The 13,211-nt window shown below is 40.1% G+C and overlaps 1 protein-coding gene across 5 annotated transcripts in view; it reads right to left on the reverse strand.

The window, feature by feature from the left end:
• The window catches only part of LOC118403184 (G patch domain-containing protein 8-like), a 186,424-nt gene that overhangs the window by 30,121 nt on the left and 143,092 nt on the right, over positions 1 to 13,211 (reverse strand). For all 5 annotated transcript variants that reach the window (XM_035801745.1, XM_035801748.1, XM_035801744.1 and 2 more), the window contains one exon: positions 979 to 1,065. In XM_035801745.1, coding sequence (XP_035657638.1) covers positions 979 to 1,065 — 87 coding nt within the window. The remainder of the gene's footprint in view (positions 1 to 978; positions 1,066 to 13,211) is intronic.

Raw genomic sequence — 13,211 nt, forward strand, 5'->3', positions numbered from 1 at the left:
TGGAATAGGAAATAGCGCTAACTTTGCTGTAATCTATTCTAGCATGTCAGCTCCAAGGTCAATTAGGAAATCCGGAGTCGCTGGTAAAATGGTTTGTGGGGATGTGGCGTGATAGGCATCATTCCTGGCATGTATCCTTGGGTGTCAGTTAATGTGAACACGCAACTGTCACATTTTACATACATGTACACATGAGAGCTTACTCAAAACAGATTATCGGAAAATCCAAGGACATAATTCTGGAATCTCGTGAGACACCAACAGAAACAGGTGTAAATATAAAGGGACACTCAAATTAGGTAATATACATTTTGTATCACAATACAGTTAAACAGTTTGAAATTTGTCTGCCTTAATTTACACTTATGGCAATCACAATTTTTCCATTTTCACCAAACATTATTTCTAGTCAAGAAAAAATCAAGTTCAAAATGATTCAAGTTATCAATGCAATTTTGAATTAACTGTCCCGATGTATATAGTATTTATGACAGCATGTGCATGAACTTCCATGTCTTTACTATGATATTGAGTTCCCTTGGAAACCTGAAGGGATGACCTTTTAATTGGTCTCTTACACTCGAAGATGAATTTAATTTTTTATTGGAATGTTCCAGATACGCTATTTTACAATGTACGTAATGAGCTATTCACATTTCTCGAATCCAGTACAGCAGATTTCAAGAGACTCGATGCTACAGACTTGTTTATATCTTTAGATGCCACAACTCCCATAATGCAAAGATAGGCAAATATATCAAAGACTGCTTTGCTTTTAGAAAGAATAATGAAACTCATGATTAGCCCAACACTATATCAAAGACTTGCGTTAGCCCTTCTTGTTATATGTTAATTAGGATGTTAAGTCTTACTCTATACACCTATTTTGTACTTTGTGTAATAGTCGTTGCCATACATTGTACCATGTACAAATGTTGTGCAATAAAGTTCCTACATGAAGAAAAGAAACCAACCTACCTTGTATTTCTGCCGCAGCTCTTCTGTTTCCTCCTTCTCAATCTCCAGCATCTTGCGTCTCTCGGTGGTGCCCTCCACGTGCTCCATCTAATGCAGGGAAAACGTCACGATGACAACCTGGCCTTCCCACTGGCTCTGACAAACGCTCGCATTCTGTAAGTGCAGGGTCTGCACACAGGGCCAACTGAACCTGACATTAAGGCACTGCAAAGTTAATTCTGGATATCTTTAGAATTCAGTTTGACTCAGGAATCGAAAATTGGTACATACACCACTAACATGCAAAATGCCAATGTCCTCACAACCCTTGCTTGATAAAATTAGGTCATTATTCATTCTGTCACAAACTCTATTAAGTTCAGTTTTTGTAAATACCCCTGCCAAGGGGATGGTGTTACAGTGTCTACTATAATCTATTCTGACACTCTTACGACACACCAATTCAATTTCTTGGTTCTCTAACATTTTTGTGAAAAATTTTAGCAAATGGGTTTCATGAAAATAGATGGCTGGGAAAGAAACTGGCATATGACTCTGTTTGCTCCCTGTAACTGCGTGTACCATGTTGATGGAAATCTAGCAATATTTTCTTTGATTTTGGAAACAGGAAACTAATTTCGTATTGCCTTAGATATTTTTAGAAGTTTAAATGTGTAACTAGAAGATAATGAAAACTAGACATTTTGTAAATTTCAAAATTTGATGGTGATGACTTCAGGACATCCTGTGAGACTTCATACTCCAGTAGCTTACTTTCTACCATAGAACCATTGTTTTCTAAACAAGTGTTTTGTTCTGGTTAGATTTGGCATCATGGTAAGTTTCAAAAACTTATACCATCATCTTCGTCTTATCTTTGAGCAGGCCTTTCCCTCAGGAACAAGACAGTTGTAACATTTTGGATCTAATGTAATATACAATGTAGAACTTTAAAGAGCACAGGTTTTCAAGACACATCAGGTTTGAAACTGGTGTTGCCTTGATTGACCTTTGCTTTTTCAGGACAGCATTGAAAGAATCAGACAGAAGTTGATAACATATTAGGCTTGCATATCTCCACATGCTAGGAGGGATTCAAACAGTGTCACAAAAAGTGTCACAAATTCCAAGAGCATTCTACTTCTCACAAGATACTGAAAATGTCAATGCACCCAAGTTGTATAGGTTACCATATGGGCAGATTTTGCAGATGATGGGAACGCTTTCTCGGTCTACTAATATTATTTTTTGAAAAACTGCACTATCAGAAAGTGACTGATGTTGAAAATGCTATTATAATTTTTATAATGTGACAAAAACCCATCATTATTTGTCATCAAGCATTTTTCCTGTCTCATTTGGAAGTCATCCAAAGTTCCGAAAAGCTTAATAATAATTGCTCCAATACTCCAATGCCTGGTATATTAAACTGAATGATAGGCATGACATTTAGTTGAACACCAGTTTGACACACAATGATGACAGTTGCCGCATTTCTGCAGTCATTTCAACACTATATCATGGCCAAACCTACCTGCAAAATGTTGCATAAATTAGTAGAAAGGTCGTGCGTCACACAAAACTCCCATAAAAAGACTTGTGAATGATCCATTAAATTATTAATCTATTACCAAGAGACAAGTGCTCTTACCTTTGCAGGGAGGAAAACTTCTTGTCGCATTTGCAGCCTCCACAACATCATGGTATCCACTTACCGACACAGGCTTGTATGTGTAAGACAGCATACACCTAGTACACTATACTCTGCAAACACCCACCTAACTGACGCACACACCCTACATGTATCGTAACCTTAAATCATCTATTCATACAATGAGAAAATCAAAATGTCATTCTAAAACTGCTGTAAATTTTCTTGTAATATCATAATCATTATGACCCGTAAAAAGGACCAGTACAAAGCCTCAAGCTGTCGATAGTTAGAAGCCTGAGCGGAAGAGTACAGGGACATCTGTGATAAGGGTTATAAAGCACTGGAAGCAGAATGCATGTGATTTGACACCGCTGCAAACAAAGGCTGCAGCACTTGATGACCATAAGGGAGCCGTAGAACAATGATTGATGTGGCTCTCAGCCTGTCATTACTACTGATGGACTGCAGTTTTGCCTAGCCCTGGCACTAATTATGATGGAATGATCATACCTTCCCCATTCCACAACTGCTTGGAGGCACTAATGGTCACAGAAAATCACAGCAGACCTGCACAAGGCCATGTGCGGTGGCAAGGGTCGGAAACAATGATTCGAAATTGGCTTAGATTTGCATGACCAAGGCTGGATTAGCTTAACCAATTTTGTCAGCGGTGGTTTTGGCTGTCACTTGACTTTGACTCCCTCATATGTCATAAACTCGGTGCTGCCTAGTTATGGTCACCTCAATTTTTCTACTTCAAGGACAACGGTTGAACTTTAAGTGTTCTGTTCAATTTTGCATCAAGAAAGACTTCCAAACTGAGGGTTAGTCCACATGACAAATGACCGCATGTACTCAGCCTACCCCACATGAGTTTACTAAGTCACTTGGAGCCAACTATCACCATACAAACCCACGGAAGGCCAAAGGTGCGTTCTCGTGAAGGTCTATTGTCAGCCAGGTCAAGACGTATGCGGCAAAAATACAAATGTAGATAGCTAAGCGTCTCCCAAAGTTTCTCAAGTCAATCCTAATGGGCAATGGGATTCATAAGAAATCCTACACATACATGTACACATTCAGCAGAAAATATAACCTTGAACTTGAAGGTACATGTAGCAACAGCAGTTAAGCCAATCCTTAGCTCTCCACTTTCGTGAATGAAGTAGCAAACTTCCAACTGACAGCAGGTAAAAAAATACAACAACAATAGCAACCACAAATACTTTTTAATGACCACAAGGTGACACTCATGGTACTATGAATGATAACCTATAGTAAGATCTCTAAGACTTAGTTAATTCAAAAGTATATTCCAAATGGTAATCTTTTGCTGTTTAAACAGATGAACATGTTAGCAGTTTTCCTAAATTCATGCTAAAACTGACATAAGCTATTTCCTGATACAATTATCAATGCAAAAATGAAAGATGTGAAGTGTGGGACTGAGATTTAATGCTGCTCTGTTTTGACCATTACTAGACTATGGTTCCTGCACAATGGACAAGATGATCTCCAAAAAATTAGGGAAGCAGCAGTGCAGACTGTGACCGCTCCCACTGAGAATTCTGTCATTAGGTAACGTTTCACTAATAGGACTCCCCAGCAGGGTGCATGAAAACGTAGGTCCATTTTTGATTGACAGGGCCCTTGTCAAAATTGACAGATTGTTCGTTTGAGTACATGGAATGGCTCCCGGTGGGGATTAGATGGCTTACAACCCTTTCGTCCCAAATGCAGACTCCTGGCGTCAAGCGTCATTTCCCAAAGCACAGGGTTTCGACAAACCTGCGCCCCTTATAAGACAAGGACTTTTCTCTGACGTCACTAGGCCAAAGATAGCGAGACTGGAAAGCATCCTTCCAGTCAAAGTTAAGCTGGCATATCTATGCACTTATGCACATTGTATATGTACTGCATAAACAGTCAACTGCCCCAGTCAATGCTATAATAATTCTGAGTTGGTTTTAATCTCAATGCAGATGCTACAGTAGCATAACATTTATTAGCATCAAAAGCTGACAAAGGAGTGAAGCCGGCCTTGGAGTGTGTTTGGCTACCGGCGTGGCTAATGACTCCCTTGGCCAGCTATACTCCTTAGCCAGCTTTGACGCTACTGTAAATCTGCTTGGAGATTAAGTTGGTTTAATCTCTCACACAATCCCTTTCTCTTATTGATACAGTCATGTATATTGAGTATATACTCAAGCTCCCTATAGGACCTACAAGATCCTCTTAACAGACTGCAACCCCTACAAATGGTTTGCAACTGCACCGTAACTTGTAGATATGCAACAGCTAGAGTAAAAAGTATGTTGCACACTATGGTCAGTATAGTCAACCATGTTAATACACTGTCGCCAATCAGAATCCTGACAGGTACCAAATAAAAAAAAGTCATCTATTAACACATTCTTGCTGACCCGTTTCATATGCTAAGTGAGCCCAATGTACCGTATTCCTCTCTCGGTAATTGATAAAACTTTGGGTTAAAATAATGCCCGCAAATATGCACGGTGGGACGGAACACATGTGCCCAATATCGGCGCCGAGCTGAGCCGTGACCTCTCCCATCAACCCCTGCATCCATCACCAAGGCAACCAAATCATCGCCACAGTGTGCGAGGGGATTAATCTCTCCTAATTTAATCAGTCCTTGCAGTATTAATCCATAAACCCGGGGCCTGCCGGCTGCCACCCAGACTCACAATCCTTCATGCTGTTCACAAGTCAATGTATCTAAGGAGCCTTCCAACAGTACTGGCTCAAAACCAGCTGGATCATCTGACATCTATTATAGTATCTATACTTAAAAATGCAGTTACTGAAGCAACTGGACATGATTTTGGAAACGGTCAGACGTTTCAACAAGCTGGCACTTAGTTTTCGTCAGTGAAACGTCTGACCGTTTCCAAAATCATATCCAGTTGTTTGAGTAACTGCTTTTTGACATATCTTATTACCTCGATGTCCAACCGTCATTGACGTATCTATACTCATTGTTGGGATCATTGTGTGTATTGCTTTAATGTAAAAACTCGTGTTTGTTTCATTCATACATCTAGACCGGAGTAGTGCCTATTGGCACACAGAGCAAGTTTCCTTAACTGGTTCAGTAGCAGGAGTTGCTAGCCCTTCCTATTTGACGTGCTTGAGGCACCTCCTCGAACAGGGGACACCTATGTCAAGTCTCTTCTGAAAGACGACTTCTCCAACCAAGATGCCCTTCCCAGCATTGAACTCTATGGGGACTCCCAGTTACCAACTAATTGGAACCAGGATCTGAAGTGTGAGGCTGCTACCAGTTGAGCTACAGGGACATGTGACCCTCCATACCATGTTGCTATCAACATTCAAAGATAACTAGAAAATTTTTTAGTGTCTAAAATGTATGTAAGAATCAAATGTTAAGAAGTTCTAGCATAGCAAATCAAGAAGTCCTGTTTGTCTTTTCTCCAAATCCTTGTACACAGGATGTTCTCTGTTACAGCCTAGCTGATTAAAGTATTCACATGCACCAAAACACACTGCAGAAGGTGAGCCCCCCACTAAGGAACCTCTGACACCAGAACCTACTGCGACTAATCCACGCTTGATCCACACCAGCGCTGGATCGATGCAGGGTGAAGAGGCCAAATGTATTCTGGGGAACCTAGGACCCTGTTTTCCGGTTGTTTCGCCCAAGGTATTAGCTACTTTACACGGTAATATAGTAATTACAGACTGGCTACAGAAATGTTATCCAGTTTGGGGCCATGCTCTAACACCGATAAAGCTGATGAAATGTAATTTTTGGCTCAGGGATAGTTTAGATCAACAACGCAAGAGTGAACAACATAACAGTATTCTACTCATAAATGTCATTCTTTACTTCTGAATACTGTTAAACCATCATGAAGCAGTGCCAAGTATTGAGAAATTTGCCAAAAAGCAGTTACTCAAGTAACAGTACACAATTTTGGAAATGGTTGGACGTTTCAGATAGTATCAACTATGTTCCATCAGTGACACTGAAGAGATCTGGAAGAAGAATTTCAAGAAGAAACCACTGATTAACAATTAAAGCTGTGTTTGTGTAACATTCAAACATGGTTTTCTTTGTGCTAAATTGTAGTTGTCTGTTCCTAAAACAGCACAAACAAGAGCTTTCAGTTTCTCTATCTGTATGTCAAAATTCCCATTGGTTCAATTTGCCCTGTACACAGTGTTAATGTGCTTCACTGATTTTCTTGAGAGAGAGAGAGGGGGGAGAGAGAAACAGAGAGAATAAGAGAGAGGGAGAGAAAGAGAGAGAGAGCGAGAGACAGAGAGAGAAAGAAAGAAAGCGTGCATGCTTGCAGTCTTTCAGAACCAACAACATAAGAGTGAGTGCATTATTTCTGTGGGTATCACTTTGCACCAGATTTGAACCACAATACCAGCAAGATGAAGAATGAAAGAAATTCACCAAACAAAAGTTTATAAAAAAAAGTAAAGCCACTGACATTGTTAGTGTGCTGCAATAACATTTTTTGTCCGTGTAATCTTTATAGCAGACAGTTCTAGGGAGATAGGCAATGACGTTGGCCCACAATGTATGAAATACTGGCAAAATAGCCATGCCATATATTTAGAGCTTTATGCCCATTTGACAGAGAGGACTGAGTATCAGGTAATGGCTAGTATTAGGCACAAAGCAGTAAAAGAGGATGAACGTCATTCTATTTGATATCTATATTAAATCACAAATGGCATAAGCCCTTATGGTTACAGTTTCTTCCGACAAACTGTGGAAAAGGAAGCCGAAAAAAAGATGGATAAAGAAATAGAAGGGCTAAAGAAAAGGGAGAAATATGATCTCCCATAAAATGGAAGAGGGCTTTAAGGCAAAAAGAACATGTGAGTACTGTTCCAAGGCCAGAGCGAACATATTTTTCATTCCAGTGGGATCAAGCTCGGAGTATCTTTGTACCATGATTTAGTACAGCTACTTAAAGACCATAATAAAACGGCTTGCGCGTCAACTAAATGGCCTTGGTTTATGTCCGCACTTGAGCAGTGTTTAACAGACTCTGCTAGTCTTCATACAAAGGCAAGGAAAGTTTGCATCTGGGAATTTGTTTACTCTCATTTGAAATAGTATACATCAATGAGTACTGTATATATATAAAGAAGATGATACTTAATCCAAGGATATATGTGTACATAATCAGAAGAAAGAAGGCATACATATCACGCATCAACCTAGTCTTTAAGGTTGCTTGTGAAGACTTGTTAGACACTGACCAACACACTATCATCCTACAGTACAAACTGGGGATGTCCCTGTAGCTTAACTGGTGACAGTCTCACAGTTGGGCTCCTGATTCCAACGAGTTGCAAACTGGGAAGCCCTGGTTCTATCTTGGGTAAAGCATCTAGGTTGTGGGTATAGGGCATTAGGGTATCTCAGTTGGGGTTGTACTTGTCTTTCTGGAGGAATTTAAAATGGGGGTCCCCTATTTGAGAAGGTGTTTCAAGCATCTTAAAGGGGAAGGTCTAGCAACCCTTCCCTGTAAAAATATAGGAAACAGCAAGGAAACATGCAACCCCACGAGCCACTAGGCACAAAAAAAGTCTGAATGAATGAACAACACTTATTTACCTAACTCTGGAAAACTTCTGACCACAACAGAGCCTGTTTGCAACTTATTAAACACATTCTACTTTCACGGCAAATGCATTCATTCAGTGTAGCATCATTTGTAACTGTAGGAGGTGCCAAAATGTCAAATCAATTTGGGCCAGCCTTGCTTGAAGTGTATGACATTCCCGATGACTTCTCTACACGTTGCTCGTATATGTCAGGAGGGTTGATATCATTATACATCACCCGTGACCTCCTGTATTCCTGTGCCTAGAAACTGCCTTTGGGAGCAACATTAACAACTCGGGTCATTCTGTATGTCTGGATCAGCACACCTGCCCATACATCCTTCATCTCTGGGGTGCGCCGTTAGCACGTATTAGACGCTCGCAAAGTCAATTTGGGCGGCACTTACCATGAATTATGACTGCTAAAAGTGATTGCAAGTCTAAAATGATGCCATTGGCGTGTACGGAAGTCTGCACGGTAGAAATGTCATGGGGAAAAAGGCATGTTATGTCGCGACTCCTTTTCCAGTGCTCCCTCACTTGTATAATGGGCATGCAATCAATTACCCTGCAGTATGGCTGATACCAATGTTGCCCAAATGTGAAAATCTGTAAGTTTTGTGATAGTTTTTGCCCAATCTTCTCCCAAGGCTTGAAGGAAAAATAACCCTAAACTGAGCGTTCAGAATAATAAATGAATAATAGCTGGCTGTACAGTGTAAATTCATGCCCTATCATATCTAATATGAATTTTTTCAATGCTGTGGTTTACTGGTGAGGCAAAAATTTGCCTCTGTCCATGGTGCTGAATGCCTTGAAATTCTGCCAGGTGACCTTCTATCCATTCTATATGGCATAAAGGGCAACTGAGGACAATCTTACAGTACTGTTAACGTTGTGGGAGAAACCTGTAGCCACAGCTGAGAGACTGCTTTAAAACTCATCACTACTTCTTTTTACCTCCTCATCAAATGTCAACCATTAACTTTTTTCTCTACTACCAATTCTTCTTGAACTTCAGCGAAAAATTGCCACTAAAATTTGCCACGGCCTCAGTTTTCATTAGTTTGATCACCTCTCTAACTTCTCCTCTCCATTGAATTAAACCAGCCCTGTGGACTTGCTGCAACCTAAGATAAAATCATGGCCCCAAGAACTTTCAATCAAAGACACAAACTTTCTGTTATTGCCGCAATGAACTTCACATGAAAAGCCCTGGGCGCCACTTGCCCAACAAGGAGACGAAACCGTGGCGAGGTCACTGCGTGGGGTCACGTCTGAAACTAACAAGATGGGAATCAATTCCCAGCGATGCCAGCAGAGGGGATGGTAAAATCTCAATCAGTGCTGAAATGGAACCTCTCACCCACATCCTCAGCCTGTTGATCCAGAACTCTGAATCAAACCCTCATCATGAAGCAACAATACACCTAGGATGCCAGCTCTCCTGATAATAGCTGGGGTTGTGGGGTCTTGTTAGATATTGAACTGAGTTTTATGAAGGTTTCGCCTTGGCCAGTCAGCCCCTCCCAGCGGTGTCGCCAAGTCAATATTTCATTACAGGAGTCCTGATACTGCTGCGGTGGGACCTGTCTGCGGCTGATATGTTGTATGGCAGTATGATGTGTTGGTACCGTGGTGGAACCAGTGATAGCCAACTACGGCTCAACCCATCAAAAGGTAGCTCCCAACTGAGACCGAGTAGCTTAGAACTAAGTACATATGTTATGAAAGAAAAGCCTGCCAGTGGTCTCTGGTCTCTCTCAAACTTTGTCTCTTGGTTCATTTATTGTCAACTGCCATCTAAGGATGGCCCATGTTTTTGCACCATATATAGCTACAATTTATGTTCATTCAATGAAGTGTGCATAGACCGGTGGTAAGTGACCCTTCCTCTGGACTGAGAAGTTTTGAGCTAGATTCTGGCTTGTGTTGCTCCTCTGACATGCATGCTACTGGTAAGGGTTGCGGTCCTTAGGAAAAGACGTCAAGCCATGGTCCACTGTTCAGTGCACTTGTCAAAAAGAGTTAAGGGAATTTTCCTGGTACTATGAACCTGTAGATACTATACATAGCATCTGTCTTAACTGTCAAAACCAGTGGAAGAATAGCTCTTCAGTGAGCTAAACTAGATCAATATCACTTTCACTTTATATTCAACTTGAAGACATCTTCAGTCATACATCAAGAGTGTGCGCAACTTTTACAGTAGTCTTAAATTTCAAAGTAGTGAGCACTACCACACATCATCTCATCTTTACACAGACCATAATTTCATAGTTACCTGCACACAGAGTAGAATAATAGTAAGTAACCATAAGCCCATCAGACTGAACAAGCTCAGTGCTACAACAATCTATTACCTTTTCTAATACAGCACCAGCATATCATTCTGTGACCACAATGCTAACTAGATGCAATAGACATGTGTAGATGAGTCTAGCTTAAAAATCAATGGAGAGGGAGTCATCAGAGACCACAACCTCTGACAGATGTTATACTGTGGAAAGGAAGCATCTCTCGGGTTGATCCTTTCATATCAGGCTTGACCAATCACAGCTTAAGCAATGTCAGCATTTCTGAGTGACCTTTCACCTGACACCATCCCCCTGTGACCACAGCAAGCGCCAAAGATTCCATCTACACAAAAGGATGCACTGGGGTCTTAGCTTTCATAAAGATAGAAAGAAGAGACCTTGAACATTAAAGAACATAGATGAAAGAATAAGATTCATATAAGAGCCTTAAGTTTATACATGGATGACCTTAGAAGATTTCCAAAGACAACTTTGAAGTTGCTTTCTCACTATGGTCTTGAATATTCATAGAAAACTTGTAACTGCCACTTTTTCTTTCAATAAAATCTGAAAACTGTCAACTATGACACTGATATATTTGACTATACAATAAAAAACATAGATTACACTTCACATTACAACCCAATACTGTAGACAAGGCACTGTAGCTTATTAACAGACAGAATAATATAAATCTTGTTCAATAGACTAGTGCTTAAAGTCAAACATAAGTTTTAAACCTTTCAATGTTAAAAGATGTTATGTTTAACCAGAAATTCCTAAACTAATTTTCAGTGTCTTGTCAGTATCTCTATACAGTAATTCCACCCAATTCTGGTAGTCTTAAAACTTACCCAGTGATTTTACTGCAAATCACCTTAACAAATTTTCCATTACCCCCTGTGTCCCTCCATTTCTTGCCTGATCTATAAAAGTAAGCTGACCTTCTCAGTTAGTGCTAACAGTGCCTGCTGAAAAGGCCAAAAGTAACACTACTTGACACCTAAAAAGGCCACACACAGCAAGTCATCAATCTTGGAAGTGGTGGTATTTGGGAATACTTAAGTCTAGAGCACATGCTCAATATGTAGCTGAAGCTTTAAGTTTTCTTCTCATTTCATAGGCTGCAGTTGCTGTTTTCTCATGACTTCTTTGTTATGTTACAAGAAATTCTCTTTATTTCTCAAGGAATTATACTTAAATGAATAAAGCGGCTGCCATTTTCTTCATGCTTTTCCCTTTTCCTTTCTTTAGGCCACAACAATTTAATTTCTTGGTTCACGGATTTTTTCATAGAAAATATGGAGCGAGAGGGCAAAATAAAAATAAAAATTGTAAAATGGTTGGGGTAAAGGTAACGGCTGATCCAAAACATAAAGAAAAAAATTTTTCAGCTTGAAAAAAGTACAAAAACACTATTTTTGTACAGTAACAGCATCTGTACCCACACTTTAAGGAGCTTATAATATAAAGGCCAATTTGCTACACCAGAAAGTTGGTGAATGGTTTCATTAATGGTGAAAATTTGCTGAGTGGTAATTTTTATTTTTATTTTTTTTCCCCAAAAAATAGGAGTGAGCGATTCCGTGAACCAAGAAATTAAAACGGTGTGGCCTTATCTAGCTTTGCAATGTACCAAATAATACTAGTTCACCTTTATCTGCGGGGGAACCTATATTTGTTGTGTTTACCAAAATGGTATTAAGGGATATCAACTAGACGGACAGTGGTTTCAAGTTGTAATATGTTCAAAATATTGTAGTTTGAAACTCTCGTCCGTTGACTTAACATCCCTAAATACCCACAGCAACGGATATAGGTTACTTCACGGATAAAGGTGAACTAGCTTTACATCTTTGCTAAAACTGAAAATGTTATTCAATTACTAGATGGGTTAAGCAAAGTCTCCTTGCCCTTTTATTGCCAAACAAACAAAAATTGCAAAATACCAATTCTAAAATGATTACTGGAAGACCTTGACTGAAATCAAGTTCATTATATTTCCCTAACTCCCTATTCCCAGGCTAATCCCCTCAGATATTCCTGTGGAGACCTGGCATTTCCTCTCCCATTTGCAGCTAATCAGAGCTTAGATGCTCACCAACATTCCTCAACACCTTCCAAAGGCCAGAGTTGATGTGACTTTTGGGCATTCTTATCTCTACCGCAACCAGATGCATTTTTGACCCAGGCCTTTTGTTGCAGCCTGCTTGGAGCAAGATGACTTCAGTCTGGGAAGGAGCCAGAGAAAATCCATGAAGCCAATTGAAGATATCTTCTTATGAGTTGTTGTTTCCACACTAAGGCATATACATGGCATGGTTCAATTGTTTGTTTCTCTAAATCAGATTGAACTAGTTAACTGACAAACCACTTCAGGTGGCAGCATCAAGCAACGGATAATTGGATTAATCCATTGCAGTTTGACGTGCTCGAATGGCGATGTGGCGATGCCACTGGACTTGCGATCATGGGTTCCACTCCTGGCATTCCTGGCTGGGGATCCTTAAAAATGGCACTTTATATGACTGTCTTGACCCCAACCTGATGCAAAATGGGTATGGGTTAGGAGGAAGTCAGTGGAAGAAGAAGGATGGGCTCCGCCTTACAAGATTGTATCCTAGGCTCAGTGGATAAAAAAAAATCATTGTCTCTACAGTCTCTAAAGGACTTCCTTTTATCTTTTTACC

Source organism: Branchiostoma floridae, chromosome 16, assembly GCF_000003815.2.
Source record: "Branchiostoma floridae strain S238N-H82 chromosome 16, Bfl_VNyyK, whole genome shotgun sequence".
NCBI classification, from domain to species: domain Eukaryota; kingdom Metazoa; phylum Chordata; class Leptocardii; order Amphioxiformes; family Branchiostomatidae; genus Branchiostoma; species Branchiostoma floridae.